This window comes from Halyomorpha halys, unplaced genomic scaffold (genome assembly GCF_000696795.3).
Source record: "Halyomorpha halys isolate HHAL.00 unplaced genomic scaffold, Hhal_1.1 Scaffold1676.1, whole genome shotgun sequence".
Classification (NCBI taxonomy): Eukaryota; Metazoa; Arthropoda; class Insecta; order Hemiptera; family Pentatomidae; genus Halyomorpha; species Halyomorpha halys.
Window position 1 is genome coordinate 114,856 of NW_027105657.1, and position 19,876 is coordinate 134,731.

At 28.3% G+C, this 19,876-nt stretch overlaps 1 protein-coding gene across 3 annotated transcripts in view; it reads left to right on the plus strand.

Moving 5' to 3' along the window:
* LOC106690356 (uncharacterized) overlaps window positions 1-16,060 on the plus strand; it is a 92,502-nt gene extending 76,442 nt beyond the window's left edge. For 2 of the 3 annotated variants that reach the window (XM_014435771.2, XM_067052831.1), the window contains 3 exons: window positions 5,836-6,039; window positions 15,150-15,293; window positions 15,957-16,060. In XM_014435771.2, coding sequence (XP_014291257.2) covers window positions 5,836-6,039; window positions 15,150-15,293; window positions 15,957-16,040 — 432 coding nt within the window. In that variant the 3' untranslated portion in view covers window positions 16,041-16,060. The remainder of the gene's footprint in view (window positions 1-5,835; window positions 6,040-15,149; window positions 15,294-15,956) is intronic. The other variant, XM_067052827.1, reaches the window with a different exon arrangement.
* Window positions 16,061-19,876: the final 3,816 nt, after the last annotated feature.

A 19,876-nucleotide genomic window follows, 5' to 3' on the forward strand; every position in this document is an offset into this window, starting at 1 on the left:
TATATATTTTAAATTTGTAACTACCATTTTTTAAAAACTTATTCGAGTTTTCCATTTAATAAATGTGTGAGCTGTATGAAAATTAAATTAATAAAATAAATACTATGAAGTCTTCATGCAAGACTATGAAGTCTTGTTAGCTATATTAACTATTATTACTGGTTCATACTCAATAATAAATGAATCGTAATTCCCTTTGAGTGTTTATTTTACTTTTTCATTTGTTAAAAAAAAAATTAGATTATTGTGTAAAAAACAGGCATTCCCTAGACCTTCCAGTGGGTGCTATGAAAAACACTCATAAATATTATAAAACAATTATAAGTGTACCTTATAATATCCATGTTCTTGTTGTAAGGTCTGTGTAATTCTTCTTATTTAGGGTAATTTATGTTACCTTGATGTAAAAAATTACATCTGATTACTTGAAGTTTGATATTAAAAAACCTCTAAGAATTACATTTTTAAAATGAATTTGTCACAATCAACTGATGCAAATTTAGGCTCCAACCAAAACTTGGAAGGATTTCTTGAGTGGGCTGAAGTTAACAGTTATGACATAATATGTGGTCCGTAAGTTATATATATATTACGAACCACAGCTCTTGTCTTCCATCAGTTCAACATTTAACCAAACCCCCAAGGGATCTTTGTCAGTCAAGGTTGAGGCCTAAAATTTAAAATATTTCCTTTTGTCTTCTTCTAGAAGTAAACTCCCAGATTTTTATAATTTTTCTAGATGAAAACTTTGGAAAAAATATCACTAATAAAAATAAAACTAGTTCAGAAAAACAAATAATAACTTACAAAATAAAATAATCAAAGTTACAAAAATGACAACACAAGTAACAATCAAGTAAACTGATCTGATAAGAAAGGTTAAAATTAAATGTTTCTCATAAAAGCCACCAGGCACACTCTGGAATGCCCCTCTTCTGCACAAGTACTAAATACTGCTTGTGCAATTTATATTAGTATTACTAAGCAGTTTAAAGAACTTTTATATTTTAAGATCAAGAGAAATGGTTTATACATTCATATTATTTATTTTACCAATGTTATTTTGTCCAAATGTAGTATTATATATGTTTATAATGCAGGATATGTATACAAAAATATAAAACTTTAACTGGTCAGTGTTTAATTCCTTTCCGTGTTGCTTTATATCTTTCTTCATTTTGTGACATGATTTACTTATGTACCTACATTTCATTGCTAAGTGTTTTGATAAATAATATACTCTTATTTATATCAATACCAAAACAGATTTTTTAAATCGAGCTTGAATTAAGAATGAACTCAATACAAACTTGATAGAGTAAATATCATAAAGACGGTTGTGTCACATGAAATGTCTGTTTTGGGAGTAAAATCGACAAAAGAAAATATTTAAAAAAAAGTTTGATTAATTTCAAAATATTATGTTAACTTCTTTACACATCTCCAAATAGCAAATATAATTTTGGTTTAACCATCATAAATAAATTAATTTATGAACATTTTTTTCCAATATAATTCAAATCAATCATCCAACTAGCGAGCACATGGGATTAAGAATGCCTGGAAAGAAGAAAATATATGAATAAAATAAAAAACTATTTGATTACCCTCTTCATCCATCATCTTTACAATTTATTTTTAATGCCATATTCATAAATCAGGTGATTAATGCAATTGTTTTTCAAAGAAAATCGCTACTCATTATTACACAATAATTTAAATTAACTGTTTATTGTTTCAGTAAACAAAAATGGCCAAATATATTGGCTGCAAAGTCCAATACACACATTATTAACTGTATATTTTCCAGTATAGGCCTAATTGTTTTTTCTTTTAGTTTTGAAAACATGTTGTATAATAAAATATATTATATCTTTCAATCGAGCTTTTCCAAAGTGCTCTATTTGTATTTCCCAAATTATTAAAGAAGCTAATAACAAGTGAATAGGTTTCTATGGTAATCTGTACAAAATATTAAAAAGAAAAATATTTCTAAAAACATGGGAATAAAGTGATATGCACTGTATCTTTGATATTAATTTTCCTAATTTGATGATTTTTTAAGGAATTAAATTACCTTTCAGGTGTATAAGTATAATTAAATAAAAAATATCATGATTAACATTGATTTCTAAAAGCATAATTAAATAATTACTTCAATTTTAAAATTAAATTTTCAAAAATTCAATAATAATTGGCAGCCTGCTTCAATAACAAATATAAAAGGTATCCTTACACTGCATTGTCAATCTTGAATTTTCTTAAAAGGGATTTTTTAAAATTCAAGTAATTGCGTTTCTGGTTCTATTGAATATTTTGAACTGATTTTGACCACAAACAATGCATTATTAGAGGAAGTCAAGTATTACTACTTTTGGATGATTAAACTCGAGTGTGATGTTTTAATAGTAGAATAATCATGGGAATGAGTAAATACATAAACTGACATTTCATTTGATACAAATTTAAAAACGATTCTTTTATGATTAATTTTATTGATTGAACCAACTGCGATCTAAAGTTTTGTTTTTATTATGATCATTAACTTAAGATAATTGCATGTATTTTTTTTTTTTTTAATAAATTCATTTATTGCTCGTAGCTAGATAACATTTGTTTCAAATTTTGTAATTTGTAAGGTACCAGTTTTACTACTCAGTGTCATAATTAATTCAGAAGAAATATTTACTACTTATATAAGTCTGAATTTACTTTTTCTTTGCATATATGGTCTGAATTTAAAATTTTACCCAGAATTTTTCATTATTTAATTTTTTTGAAAATTACCTTTCTGTTGCATGTTTATTTATTATAAACTTTTTCTTTATTAAATCACAACCTTTACTTCAAATTATAACTCTGTTTTATTTAATAATCACCTGTAATGTTGGTTTTTTAAATTAATAACTGTTTGGTGTTTGCTGTTTGACCCCATCCATAAGTATGATTTCAATACAGCTTTACTATTTTTTACTTATAACTGACATAAATGTTATGACCTTCATTAACATTATTTATAAATGTTGTAATTTTTTTTATTGATGTTTAATTTTATAAGTATTTTGTAAGTACACTTGCTTATTTAATGAAAAATCAGCCACTACTCATTTTTTAATTAAATATTGATAAGATTTAAAGAGTTTTGTTGTTGAGCATACTTTTTATCATAACTTATACATTCATGTAACAGAAAAAAAGTTACATGTTAGTTTAGGATATTGTATGGAACAATCAAATATTTATTCATTATTTTGTTGCATAAATATTTTTGTTATTTTCTTTTGTATATGAATTTTCTATTGAATAAATGTATATATATTCTCTAAAACAGAAGCAAGAGAATTTTATTTTTAATAAAAATTACCGACAAAAAATAAAATAGGGAGCATCTCATGGGTAGTGAGCGTGGAAAGGATAAGTCAAAAATGATTTTCAAGTGAAATTAATCCAGTTTAGACTAATTAAATGATAGATAACCATATGTATCATTAATATCCTAAATAATTTACTACTATATGTAAGTTTTGGATATGATTGTCTGTAAATATCATAGTATCAGATATCCGAATTTTCTATTATCTAGATCAGTGATTCCCAAAGTGGGCACTGCAGCAATTTAGAGGAGCAGTGATGGCCACAGGAGCATTTGGGGGAGGGGCGATGAATAACTACAAGTTTTCACGGTAACTATGTTACTGCTGAGGAAATAGAGCCGAGGATTACTAAATTGGTAGCAGCACACCCGGTTCATCCTTCTCTTCAAGATGATTTCGAATGTTTTAACAATTTTTGTATTACATTCTATTCTGAGTTCTAAAAATAGTTTCATAAGTTCAAATGTTTCTAATTTACACCTTTCTTTGCTTTCTTTTATGAAAAGGTAGAAACATTAATACATATATATTTCCTATTAATTGCTGTTAAATTATTTTTTTAAATTCATTTCCAGGGGGCGCTAAGTAATATTTTTCCTGGAAAGGGGAAGGTAGGACAAAAAAGTTTGGGAATCACTGATCTAGATCAACTAGTTAATGATTTTGAAAATATCTCAGAACTTTAAATATACATCAAATTTTTGAGAATGGAAAAATCTCTTGAAGATAAAGTTGTAGCTGATTTTTCATGTATTTCTTTCTGTACATAATTTTTTTTTTTATTATATAAGATTAATTGAAGCTGTATTCTGGCACTATTTTGCACTAGCACCTTTTGAAATGTGTTTAGGAATTCATTCAGAAGATATTTGTTAAGTTCTAAAACAGGAAAATGTAATTTTCATTTCTTATTATTAGATGATGAAGAAGAAAGAAAATGGATATAATTACAATTAAACAAAAAAAAATACAATGCACAATAATTATTGCTTTTGCATATTTTATTACAAAAGAAGCTTTGCTAGTTTTAGGAGTTTATATGTTATGTTTATATATTAAACATAACTAGCTTTTTTTTTGTACTATTTATTTTGAATTTGGTGCATCATCTTTTGGGAAAATATAGGTTAAATATGAAGAAGAAAAAAATAATTTGTTATAAATTAAAATAGTAAATTAACTCCTAATGTATGGGTGGGGGAGTGGTAATGTTGACATAGGAAAAAACATTTCCTAAACTAAATCATGTCTTGCTGAGAGTACTCCATAGTAGAAAACTTTCTAAAGTATACAAGGGTAATTGTTTTTAAAATATTAAAGAAAAATCTTTTATGAAGTTAAATTCATAAGAGAAATCTATGCATTAAAAAAAAAAAAAAATAATAATACTAACAGTTTGAAGCATCAAATTTTATGATCAATACTTGTTAAGACTTTTCATTCATAATTGTTTTTAAAAGCTAAATTATATAATTGGTGAAAGAGGGGTTTGCAGTCACATATTGATTAGTTGAAATTGAAATAAGGTTCATTTTACTTGAGGTGTGGAATTTTTGAGATTTTGAATTTCTGAGTAATCATATTAACTTGAAATGGATTTTGATAAGTTAAAATTTCAATTAGGTTGATAGATATTGGTATCAAACGTTGTATATAGTTTTTTTAACAATATTGGCACTGTTAAAAAGTACATAAACCTCACTTGCCCTACTAGCTAAATGATTGTCTGATTTTGTATTGTTAAGGGAAGGGCTAACCTGTAATTAAAAATAAAATTAGGTATCATTTTACAAAAAAAATAATGATATTCGTGAAAACTTTGAGTTACTGAATCTCTCGTCTTTAGGGATGCGACTTATATAGTCTAAGGGTTCCTCCTGTCGTAAATATTGAATCATAAAGTCTTTTCAAAACTTAAACAAATAATTATGGGTGTTTAAATTTTTTGAACTTGGATCTTTTTTTTATGTATTCGAAGAAGTAGTTCAACAAATTATATTTATGAATTATTATTGATAAATAAGTCTCCATGCTTATAAATTATGGTATAAAATGCTTCATAATTTTATTAAAGGATTTAATTATGACTGACCTATAGTTAATATATGATATAGTTCTTTATAGCACTGTTGTGATCTGATTATCACCTACTTTCCTCCGAGGCTTATCTATTGAAACCCTGTAATTTTAATACCATTTCTTCCCTAGTTTTCTTTAAATCACTTTATGTTTTTATCTTATTTTTGTTTGGTTCTTCTTTTAACCAATGGTTTAATTATTTGTAACCAAAATAGTTTTTTATTTTATTTTTTTAATTTATAATCTAACTTAAAATCTTTACAGTACTGATTTAACATTTCAATGGGACCTTACAGCTTACAAAAGAAGAAAGATGTATAAGTTCATGCATATGTATTATTTGTGACAAGCTGAATTACAGAAAGTTTTTGTATCAAACCAGGCCCTGTTTTGGTTCCAGCTTCTGGGTAGCCCCGCATCGACACCCGTCGAGGAGCGGCGGGTGTCAAGCGGGACTCTTCCTGCGGCACCTAGTCGTAGGTCTTCCTTATCTCCTTCAGACAGGGCTAACAGGAGAAGAGACAGTCCTGCCTGTATTCAACTTGATATACCCCCTTGGCATAAAGTTATTCTCAACTTTATTGAGGTATATAACATTTTAGTTTATTTCATAATATTTTATCACTAAATTTAAGAAACTTACCAAATTTACAGATTGTATGATCTCTTATATATAATTACAAGAATACAAAAAAAATCTAATTTAGAAAATGTACAGGGTGTATACAGGTTCACCCTCCTCTAACCTCTACAATTATTGAAATTTTGCAGGAATATTATTGATTTTCAAATCTTTGTCAAGCTAAGAGTACAGTTCAGACACTATTTGAAAGGTGAGGTGGACTTATATCAAAAGGTCTTGGACAATATGTATTCAATAAGTTTAGGTTAGCTGGACAAGAGATGATATTGACAGAAGAATCAGAGGTGATGCAGAATCAGTATGGTATCTGCACTCCATAGGGTTTTTGCTTACAGATGGCAGTGGATAACAAGCTCAAAAGATGTTCACTTTAGATATTTGCTAAAGGATGGAGATGGTCCAAGGGTATTTTCCCTTGTTGCATAAAAAGGTAGGAGTGTTCCAGAGAAGAAATCGTGAAATAACAACACAGATTTCATTTCCAATTGTAGCAGAATTATCAGTTCCACTACAATGTGTAAGTTCACTCACTGTCTCCTTCGAAGTTTTGTGAATCCATTATTATTTTTTTATCACCCTCCTAATTATTATCCGAAACAAAACAATACATAAGTAAAATATAGTTATGTGTATTATATCTACATGGTACATGGTGTAAATCCTTGTATTACCTGAATGGGATTTTAAGGTAGGTGGCAAATACATTATTATAGCTGAGTTTTTTTTTTCTGATCCCTTTAAAACAGAAAAACATTAAATTAATAGGTTGCATTACATATTTCAAATTGAATATTACTTTTTTCTATCAATGGTATTTGAAGGTATACAGTGAAATACTTATCTTGTTGTTTTTATGTCTCCATTCCATATAAATACTACTAGAAAATATCCAGAGGTGAGGGGCCTCCTCATGTTGATTTAGCAGAGAAGAGAAAAATAAAACAATTAATATTTAAAAATAATGTAAGACAAAAGATAATGTTAAATAATAAGAAAAAACAGTCAGAAGTTGAAAAAAGAGTAGAGGTGACAGAGGGGGTGCATGAGAAGAAAGGAGTTATAGGATAATATTTACAGGGTTTTTGGAACCTTTCCTGTCCTACCACCTCAAGGGAAGAAGGAATGGGGTGATTGTTTGGAAAACTGGATTGAAAGAAGCAGGGAGACAGTCAAAGAATTTGATGTGTCTCAGTGTGATGTGTTGTTGAACAGTTTCCAACTGTAGTTGGTTATGTTTGTATATCATGTTACCTCTTTCTAGAGATGTTCCTCAGCATATCTTCTGTAGTGTGCTGTTCTGGTATTGTAGTAGTGATTTCAGGTCTGTTGGGTGTAGAAAATGTAGTAATGGTGCACCATGTAGGAGTAATGGTCGTAATATTGCTTTGTAGATGAGTAATTTGTCTGAGTGACAGCCCTGGTGTATAGATGAGGTGTTTCAGTTGGTATGGTGTTGCCTTGAGTTTTTGTTTGTGATGTCTCTGGGCATAAAAAAGACATGGAGAGTCACTGCATATAAGAGACTAGATTTTAATGAATCTGAAGGCTCTAACTGAGACTTTATTCATTTAAACAAAGTATTTTTGAATATAACACTATATTAAATGATTATTAAACCATTAAACTAAAAGTATTTAAAAGAAGTCATCAAACTTTAACTCAAGACGATTTTATGTTGATCATGGTTTATGTATCAACAGATGGGTCTCTCTAGGTTGGACTGTAATGGTTCTTGCAGCTCTTGGCTGCAATGCCTAACTGACATATTTTAGAAGTTTTATTTGAAGCTAAATAGCAAGTTGCTACACCTAATCCAATTGCCCTGCAGATAGACTAACTCTGGAATTACCAACAGAATAAAGTAGTTTATTATTTTTTTCTTACGGGTAAATCAGATTATCCGTTATTATAGCTGATTTTTTTTTTTTTTTTTTCCGATCCCTCTAAAACATAAAAACATTAGAGTCATTTGTATTTGTTGGTCAGTCCAGTAAAATTGAAATTATACTCGCTGATTGCTGTAGTACACTATATTATAATATAAAGTTTTCTGACGAAGACTTGAAATTCTGGCCGAAACGTAGGCACTAATAAATAAGTTTTTAATTATTTGTGTTCTTCAATGACTAAAATGGCGGACTGTTCGTATTTTTGAAATAGATTATATAATAACTATATTTATCTATTTGAGAACTCTTGCAAAAGATATTTTTCATAGGAAATAAAGGCGGTATCATGCTCATTCCTATAAAAAATATAATATTATCAAGAAACTCTTTTCAACTCACACACAATTGATTGTGTTATATATTTACGTAATATGTAATTATAGTGCCCAACTGGAAAATATCATCATCAGCTATCCGTAAACTTATATTAACCCTGAATTGTGTACGCTGAGACTTCATATAAAAGCCGTACATGAACATATTTTTTAGGTGGGCTACGAATTTTCGATCGCAACCCGCGAGTTACATATCAAATAAATCAGTGAAGACTAAAATGACTTTATTCTAACATATTTACTAGAAATACATGTTACTGTTACTGTTACAGAGTGTCTCTCTTCTTACTTCTAACTTAGCTATCTAGTCTAGGAAATATATATGAACACTTGAGAAGAGGGGGAAGGAAGAATAGTGAAATATGAGAAGGGGTTTTGACCAATCGGATAATTTTAGGAGACTAGGCGGGGCCTAGAGAGCCTACGAAATTTAGAAGTAAATATCTGGGAGGGATAAAAAGGCGTGGCGAGAAGTTGGGTGGCCAGACTTCTAAGAAAGAGACCATGACTTGTGTGTACTGACTTACATATGTTAACCATAAAATGGTTTGACTGATGCAAGTCCATTGTGAGATGACAGCATGTACCTGCCTAAGTGTCAGCCCTTGCTATTGATATAGGATACTAAGGGCTTGAAAAGGCTGTTAGAAGGGTCTCAAGGGCCGTCTGGGAACCTAGTTGTTTTTGTGTTTCTTTTCTATAAAATTGTAAGGAAATGTGAACATATGGAACCATACGTCTAAAGTGACTGAACCTATAGTTGGGCAAGGGGCAATTGTTTAAATTTATAATACCGGTTCCTTAACTCGCGGATCTGAAAATTTGGAAATCTGAGCCATTAACTAAAAAAAAGTTACATACTCATTAACAGACAGGCTAAACATATTTATTTTTAAATACTCTTAGATCGAATTGTTTTCAACATTCTTAGAATATCACTGTGTATTTTCACCATTAAAACCTATGAATTGATTAAGTCTTTAGCTCAAAATATATTTATATAAGCACAGATTTTCATAATCTTTAGCTCAACTTGTTTAAAGGTGCCTTTACACGTTTGCCAAACAATGACAAATTCGCACATGCGCTAGCGTGTGGATTGGTTCTTTGAATTAGCTAGTACAAGTTGGCTTGAATTTGCCGCCGGCACGTTAAAGGCTTTTGGACACAAATCAAATGGTGCTTGTGCTGCATCCTCACGTTTGTTTTCAGTTTGCTTTGCTTTAGAACTGCCAACAGATGGATATTTGTGCTCTCCATATTTTAATTAATTAAAAAATTTCCCAAACCTTTGGAGTTAATAATTAACTCTTGATTGTGGTAGTATATTTTAAAATTATATTTATTCGGTGTAAGTACATTGTTTCAAACCTTGTTAATCGACTTTAGCAGTTTATTTTTTATTTAACATAGCACCAATATATTTTTATGAAGACATTATTGATCGAAGTAATTAAATAAAACAGTTTCCCATAAAAAATCTAGAAGGAAGGTTGAATTTATAGGTTATGTAGTAAAAATAAATTGAATTTTTGTCATCTACAACCTACAATGCTGGTATTTACTTTTACTTTTCATTTCGCTTATCTTTATTTTGTTCTTTTTTTTATAATAAGAATAGATTAAATAAAATGTTATAACAGAATAGATTCAAAAGAAAATAGATTTGTACAGGTACTAGTACAAGAGCCGGGAAGAAAAAAAGGCAGTTATCTCTCCCCAACTTTTGATTACTTTAATGAAAACTAGGTATAGTTACTAGTCAAAATTGATGAGTCTGCCAAGTATAGGTAGAGGGAATAAAACATGGCGGCTGTTTAAAAACCTATAAAAAAACACTAATTTTTCATTCGTAACTGTATATCTTAAAAACTACCAACACCAGAAAATCTAAGAGAATATTATTTAAAGAAGAGTAAATTTGCTGAAATATTAACCCTAAAAGAGCTATTTACGTCCAATAGTTCTCGAGATATAGCTTTTTAAAAAGCAAAATTTCTTAAAAATGAACAGAAAGATTAGTAGTTAGTTAATTTATTTTGAGAATTCTATATCTCAGGAACTATGTGACGTACAGATGTCTATTAGCACTCAGATTAAAGCTAGTTTAATGGATTATACAGAAGTTTATGAACTTTACCTTCGTAGGAATAGTAGTTTTCATGACATTTGCTAAAATAAATTGATTTATAGTTGTTCGGAGAATAGGTTTGATTTCTGAAAAACTTCATTTCAAAAACCATTGGACGTACAGATGTCTGCCGGCGCTCAAATTAAAGTTAGTTAAACTTACTACAAAATAGTTAATTGTGTTTATCTTTTTAGGAGTAGTAGTTTTTATGATATTTGACAAAATAAATTCACAAAATGTTAATTTCTAATTGTTCGTATAAAATGTTAGATTTTTGAAAAAATATTTCTCCAAATCCATAAGACGCACAAATGTTTGCCAACACTCAAAATAAAGGAAATTTAACTTAATATAAACTATTTTATGGCACTTATCTTCGTAGGGGTAGTAGTTTTTAAGATATTCACATATGAATATGAATTTGGCAAATGAAAATTTGTCTGAACAACTATAACTCAATTTATTTTCGCAAATTTCATGGAAATTATTACTCCTACGAAGATAAACATCATAAACTACTTTATAGCTGATTAAACTAGCTATAATTTGAGTGCTAATAGACATCTGTACGTCAAATGGTTTTTGAGATATAAAATTTTCAAAATAATTTCTCTAACTACTGATCTTTCAGTACGTCTCATACATTTATATGAACTGTTGCTATTTAGAAAGCTATATCTCGAAAACTATTTAACGTAAATAACTCTATTAGGGCTCCTATTTTAGCAAATTTACTCTTCTTTAAATGATGGTCTCTTAGGTTTTCTTGTGTTGTTCCTACATTTTAACATATAGAGCTCCGAATGAAAAATTAGTTTTTTTTTATCGCTTTGAAACAGCCGCCATATTTTATTCCCCCTTCCTATACTTGGCAGACTCATCAATTTTGACTATTAGTTATACATAGTTTTCATTAAAGTAATCAAAAATTGGGGTGAAATAACTACCTTTTTTCTCCTATTGGGCTCTTGTACTGTATCAGATTTGCTGGTAAACGTGTTGATCTTCCATAAAATGATTCACGGTATCTATTTGAATAATTTCAGCTGTGGATAATAAAGTATGATACGATTGTTATTATTGATTTAAAAATTAAAGTAAAGCGTATATATAATATATTATATATTTTTAAAACTAAAAAAGAGTCATTCTATTTCTCTGTCAAGAGTTATAAACCAACATATTTTACTTTGACAGTGAAGAAATTAAAACACAAAGTTTTATTTCAATAATAAAATACGATATTAATTGATTAATAACTCCAAAATATAAATATTTTAAGACTACAGAATATAATTTTAAATTTGAGACAATTTTTGATTCTAGAAATTTTGTTGATTTGGTTGGTACCACTTAAAAGCTTTTCTATTCCTTCAAGGTTACCACTAAACCAAAGAATTAACAAGTTATTAAAGTACTATAAACTGGTAAGTTTCTGTCCATTTCTGGTTGATAAACAAATTGTAATTTTTGAAAACAATATTATGTATATTGCTCATTAAATTTTTAACAGAGTACAAGAATTCATCATAAACATATAAATTTATTAAATTATAATTAGCTGTAATACTGATAAATCTGAATGATAATTACTTTAACATATTAGATCTATAAACTAATAGCAATAAAAGTTAAGGCTAATTTTTCTTTTTATTTATGAATTAATTAATAATGACTAATTAGAACTTATGAATGAAAAACACTCTTCCTTGTTTCAATTATTTATTTTATATCATTAACAACATTTCGGGGTTGTCACACCATCTTCAACAAACCTAAATCTAAAACAAATTTTCAAATATACACCATGCATACAACAATTACAATATATCACAAATTCTTATTAACATTTTTTTTTAACAATTACCTGATTAAACACCTACCTATAATTACATTCTATTTTCTCCTTATTAGTATTGTATTGCTAATAATAACATATTATTGTCACAAATATAAAATTTCTTTAAATAATTAAAACAAAATGGTATGTATTTGAGTATTTGTTTTAGATATCTAAAGATGGGGTGACAACCCCGAATTACCGTTTTTTAATGATATAAAATAAATAGTTGAAACAAGGAAGAGTGTTTTTCATTCATAAGTTCTAATTAGATTTGAAACTCTTCTAGTAGAAGACATAACTTTAGGAAATTAATAATAACCTGTTTTTGGCTTTAGATTGAAGAAATATAATATTTTTTGACTTCATGACTTACTAAACTTAACATAAATATGGCTCTACCTGTAAGTGGTACTGCCTAAAATTTGTTTGAAATATAATAAAATTTTAAAGCTAAATTTTTCCAGGAAGTCTTAAAATAACTTAAGGTTCAGGTCGAAACATCGACACAAATAAATAAGTTTTTGTACATTTGTAGTTTGTACATTTTCTGACCACATCCCTAACCATCTTCTCTCATTAATGTACGGTCAAGTAAGGACACCTTATTTTAACTTAAGATTAGATAAATAATCATGATTAAAATAATTAAAAAACTAAGAAATGTATTTAGTTAAGAATATGGTTTACTTAGTTAATCATGAATATTAATGTAAGTAGTTATATTTTGGAATTATCTATTTAGCATTGTGACTCAAGATTGATTACACGCCATTACAAAATAATTTTATATATTAATTATATATAATATATGTTCTTATTGGAAGAAGGTAGTTGACCATATGAAGTAGATTAGAGGAAGATAGTCTGGGTGGCAGTCCATATAGGTATCAAAATAGTAAAATAAAACTATTTATTGTAAACCAACGTTTTGCCCCACTTTGCAGGGCTTGAGTTGTCTGAGTACAAAGGTCAACTAAATTAGATAATTCCAAAAGACAACTACTTACATTAATATTCATAATTAACTAAGTAAACTATATTGTTAAATACATTTCTTAGTTTTTAATCTTGATTTGTTATCTAATCTAAGTTATTTTTAAATCAGGTGTTATTAGTTGCAGTTATCCTTTGTACTACAATCAGACAGCCCTGACGAAGCCCGGCAAAGTGGGACAAAACATTGATTAACAATAAATAGTTTTCTTTTACTATTTTGATACCTTTATTGATCACCACCCGGACTATCTTCCTTCAATATAAGTTTTTGTTTTTGAGACTGGTTTGTATATCAATTGTAATAAAAAATATCCATTTTGTCTCAACATGTTTATTTTCTTATTACTTTACTCCTACGTTTGGCCATTTTCAAGGATAACTTATTCTTCATGTCATTAATTTCTTTGTTTATTAGTGTACCCTGACTGTTTGTGGTATTATTTGATCTAAAAAATATATAGGTAGGGTGATAAAATATCGGTGTTTGGGCATGCTGATGATTTGGTATTATTAGGTGAGAACAAGAAAACTATAAATGGTAAATAGAAAAAATTAAATTGATGAGAAAATGAAAGTGATGGTAAAGGTAGGAAATACTTGTTATTTTTAAATTTCGAAATTGCTTAGCTTGGGCATTCCATCTAAAAACTTAGCGTTACAACAAAGTGTTATGTAAAATATTCAAACTAAAAAAGGGTGAGTTAAGCATAAAATTTAGAAGGCTTCACAACACTGAATTGAGGGAATTACACCTGGTAAATACTGAATTATATTTTTTAATATAAAATTGCAGCGAATAAGATGTATGTGTGTGTGTGAAGTTGTCGTAGTAAGTAACGAACAGATCCCTAAAATATTAATAAACACTGAACTGATGAGTAACTGTCTGAGGGTTGGACTGAAACATAGATGGGAGAATTGTGTTAAGACTGATTTGGTAGATTTTGGTTTGGGGGTATCATTAGACAGATGTATGCACGGAAAAGATTGCTAGTATTGGCATCGAACCTTATGGTTCGCTAAGCCTATTAGTGTTATAATTATTATTATAACAGAGATGGACAAAAACTAGCTATAGCTAAAATTGCCATGGATACGACTCTTATTCATGAATGAACCATTGATAAATAAATATCGTATCCATGGCAATTTTAGATATTAGTTTCATAGTTGCCCAACTTTGCCTCCAATCACAAAAGCCCTGGTAAAAACTTTCATTATGGGTTGAATAGTTGGCTATTAATAAATACTTGAAACTAATTTTTGTTTTTGTTGACTACAACCTCGACTATTTCTTTCTAAAAATAAAAATAAATTAAATTTGTGTAATAAGAGTAAAAGTACTTAATGATGGTGTTGTGTTTCATGAAAAGATAAATACATTTTTTATCGAAATATGATTTAAATTAATCAATTTGATCTATCGTAATATAATAATTATATTATATGAGCCGTTGAGAACAAAAATGATCTATGTGTTTTTTTCAAATTTTCATAAAAGAAATATTATTTAATTAATTACTGAGTGTATTAACTTCAAATGCTTTTATATAGTTGGATATTTTTGGGACTGACTAATTTTATAAGAGAAATCTGTCATTCCTTACTTAAAACTTTGTATTTCAGAAGTATAGGTTTAACTTCCACCAATTTTGGATCAACAGCTCATAAAAGCCAATGATTTTTGATAATTTATTTATTATAACACTAGATTAACAAAATGTTTTACATACTTTTCATTTATTTCTTATTGGGGTTTTATTACTATATTAATTATTTTTTCTTTCTTTTCTTTTAAGGAATGGCTGAGAGTTTCACGGGTAGAATTGGAGAGGAATCCCAGCCTTTGTAAAGAAATCAGAGATGTCCTTGCAAAAGTTGGGCCTCTCGGTGCACCTTATCAACAATGGTGCCTTGAACTTAAACAAGAATTCGCAGCATTGGTATGTATTAATGATTTTTAATATGCTCATGATATTCAATGTGCAAGTGAGTAGCTGATTTGTAGGGCACTGTGCAATTAATTCCAAGGACCCAGGTTCGAATGTGGATGTGGGAGATAATTATTTTATGGTTTAAATTTGACCTCAGTTTCACCATCAAAGAGTTAAGTATCCCATCAGGTATATTAAAATTTCAAGAAATATCTTTTAACATTGTTCTTTCCCAGAAAAACTTCCCCCAATGAGCTCAATTTGTAAAAACGTAGACTGATGGCTGTCTTAAGCAGTGTGACAATAATATTGGAAATTTTCACTGCAACTGTGATTGTGTAATTTAACATTTGCTGTCGTACTATCAGGATTTGCTTGATAGTTGGTTGTACTATGAATGTGCAACAAACTTGGTTTCACTATCACTAAAATCATAGAACTTTTATCAAAGCAGTTTTCTTTGAGAAAATTTGTTTTTGCACATGTTTTTCTGTTTCCCCATTAGCATCTTCATGATACTTTTCACTTTTTCAATATTATAAAAGTCAAGAGAAATGAGATAGCTAATGGACTTGTTAGAAGGGCTTAGAAATAGCATTAATTTTATTGAATATGAAAATAATAAACATCTTTTTTCATCCATATCTTAAAAAATAGTTCTTTTTTTTCCAGAATAAAGATCCTGACCAAGAGAGTTCTGATGACCATGAAGAGACTGATAAAGAATATTGCCGAGTGAGTAATTTTTTTTTTTAATTTTATTATTTTAAATTCTTTCTCATTTATATCACAAAACCGAAAATGACTGACTGAATTTTCACAGTCTTCCAAAGAAGAATAGAGGAAAAAAGTCTAATAAAAAACTAATATGAAATTCATGATTTTTTTCTTGTGTAATAAAATTTTAACTTTCAACATGACAAGTGGGTACGAGGAACCTATAGCGATATTTAGTTATCTTACATTTTAGAGTTTTAATGTAATTTATTTTTGATTTTTTTAGGTCTTATAGTCCATTATAAATAACTAATTATAAATAAATCAGTACAGTAATAAATACATTATATTGAATGCATAATTTTATATAAATAATATTGATTTTTGTTTTGTTAATTACAACACTATTTTACCTTATTTATTTATTTTTTACAAAGTCCTCTAAAATCAATATCTTACATTCTGTGAATATTAAATAGTTGATAATTATAATCATAACAATTTATTTTTTATTTTCAAATTTTGTATTTAATCAACCCTTTGATATCTACTTTAATCATCACATAAATTTTTTATTTGGGTTAAATACTATAAATTAATCTATAGTAAATAGTTAGTCATTTTTTATTATAAAAACCAAATCTTTTTTTTATTGCATGATTGTTTTTAAATATAGTTTTAAATAAAGTGAGTTTGATCTTTTGGTGAAATAATGAATGTATAAATTCTTCACAAAATACTTGATTTAAAACTTTACAGATGCTTATATTTTTTGCTAATATTTTTTCAAGAATTATTTTTTCCGATGTCTAGATATCTGAAGGAAGCACGATTCTTTTCACAAAAATAAGTTACATATAAGTTGAAAGTATAATAAATATTAATTTTTATTTTCAATCAACTGCAGTATTAAATTCATAGTGAAATTATTGTAGACCCTTTTATATATTTACGTTCTATCAGTTTTAAAAATACTATTTGAAACAATGGTAAATGTTAATTATTCATCTATATAGCAATGACAAAAAACAGAAAACTAATCTGTTCATAAATTTAATTGTGGCTGTCATTCTTGGAATCAATAATACTATTTATTCCTCATCTTTTGCCTGATTCATATTTATGCTAATTAATTATGTTAATACTTGTGTTTCTCTTGTAAATAACTTTTTTAAATCTTGTAGTGCTATTAAAATCAGAAACATAACACAATTATGAGCAGCATGAAGTTAAAATATTAATATTAAATATTAGAGAGTTAATATATTAATTCATTTATCAACATTTCTTAGAACAAATACCTCATCAACATTTTTTGACTTTTATTGAGTGTTTAATAGCTTAATGTTTTAATTTAAAATAAAATTAATTACATTTATTTAAAAAATAATAATAGCACCGATCTTTGCTTCATCATAAATTTTTATTAGCTTTTATATTAAATTTTATAAGTTCAAAAAACTTAACGTTTTAAATATTCAATCAATCTGTAGTATTGAATTTGTGTTTATTTGGAAGTTTTTTATTCAATAAAATTATAATACAGAAAATTTGTTTATATTTTATATTTTGTATCATAATTGGATGAATTTTTACACTAAATTCAAATAAGAATTATTTAAAAGAGAAGATGGTTGGGGAGTGTGGTCAAATTAAAACTTATTTAATCGTGTCAACGTTTTGGCCTGAATTTCTAGTTTTCATCAGGGCTATTAGCTTGAAATCTTACCGCCAAGACTTGAAGTTAAAATTTCAAGCTAACAACCCTGATGAAGGCTAGAAATTCTTGCTGAAACGATGGCACGATTAAATAAGTTACTTCAACTTATTTGTGTTTTAATTTGATCGCCCTCCCCCCCCCCCAACCATCTTCTCCTCGTCTAAGTCATCCACGGTCAACTATCTCTCATGATTAAGAATTATTTAAATGTTTGTTTTTTATCTTTGATCATTAGAGAGGAAATTAAAGTAGAAATGATATAATTTTTACCATTATATTTTAAAGACATCATTGCTTGGAATGAATAGTAGCAAAACTGAAAAAAATAGTTTTATTTTATTTTGAAATAATTATTGTCTCAAAGACATTCTCTACTTTGGGCTCCCTAAAAATTATTCCTAAGCTAGTAGGGTTGTCAAAATGTGATCACAGACCACAGTATAATCTATAGTCAAAAATGAAATAAAATATTTAACATGCCATTGTTCAAGCAGAGCAGTGATGTATTAAAATATTTTGGAGAGTCAACAATATCAACTATTTAATGTCTGCTCTAATCATTTACTCTTTTAATTAAAAATTCATGATCTTGGTTCTCAATGACTCTAATATTTCTTTTTAATACTATCCACTAAAAATAAAAATAAAATAAGCTTAGGATGAAGGAAAAGAGCTTAACATCTTATTTTACTCTAGCAATGAGTGATTCTAGATTAGTGATATATACATTGTTTAATTGTAACTTCATTGAATGGTATTCAGATGAGTTATTTTTTAGTTTACAGAATTTGATAGTTAATCAGGTTTTAAGATGAATTGATGTGGGAAACTTTTTAACTGGGCGCTTACTGAAGACTTATATACCCTAAACTGTGTTTTTTTTTTTTTTATATATGTATGTATATAAAAAAAAAAAGTTCACAGTGTTGGGTATATCAGTCTTCAGAAGGCGCCCAGTTAAAATTTTTCCCATATATGAGATAAATAAAGTGAAATAGAATTATAAATATAAATGAAATAGAATTATAAAGCGCGAAACATGGGCGTTGATGACCTCAGGGTTTTACGCCCTAAAGCCCCAGACAACAACAAAGCAAGAATGTGGATACTGACATTTGTTGCTTTCTTTCCCTACCAAACATTTGCACAAGTCTTGGATTTGCGGAAATTGGCAAACATGACCAAATAGCACTGTTATTATCCAGCAAAAATCAAATCCAAATAACTAAAATTGGAGAGGTTAGGTAGAACTTCAGATTTTTCATGAGAGTGTTCTATTGAAAATTATTTTCCAGTTGGAAAATCTACGGCTAAGTTTATTAGAAAAGAACTGGAAGAGAGTACAAACTTGCCTTTACCATAACTAAAACCTTCCTAATTTCATTTTAAGATTCCCAAAACTCTCTCTCAATCGATTTTTGAATACCCTGTTTATATTTTTATTATTAAAATACATTCTGTTTCGCTACGTATGTAATAATATAATTTTTGAATATTATATTTTATACCCTAATTGATATAAAATATGTAAGATCCGAGTTCCTTAATGAGATTAGTCCTACTTCGGGAGATAAGATTGCCAATCGATAGCTCGTCATGGTATCGATTGCAGAGCCGTCAAGAGGCCTTATCAGACAGTGATGGTCTTCAATAGCACTTCTACGAATCTGCTCCCTCCCCCTCGCGCCCCCTCCCTCTCTTCCATCTCCGCAGGTATTTTAATTTAGGAATTTAGGCAAGTTAGTTTGCTGTTTTTAAAAATGATTCAATCAGGAATTCTGTATTTCTTTTTAATGTAAATCTGTTTCCCTGGTGAATAAGTGATTAACTAGTTCTTCACTTCCAACTTAAACAAGTAGATAGTATTCGGTTGTAAAATAAGTTCGCAGCGTTTTTCAATATTTCAATTTACTCTGTGTTTATAAAACCATGTTTACTTTGTCAATAATGTCTAAGAAAGGATTAGTTAATGTGCCTTTATGCATTAGTTTCAATCGAGATTCCTAATCTTTAAGTGGTATTTTGCTTGCTCTAAATAGAAGAGAAAAAAATTAATTTTCGTCATATAGTGATTTTTTATTTCCCGAAAAGGAAAATTCGCTGCACAGACGGTTAACAAAATTTGCAGTGTGTATGACGATGATGCCTTAGGAGA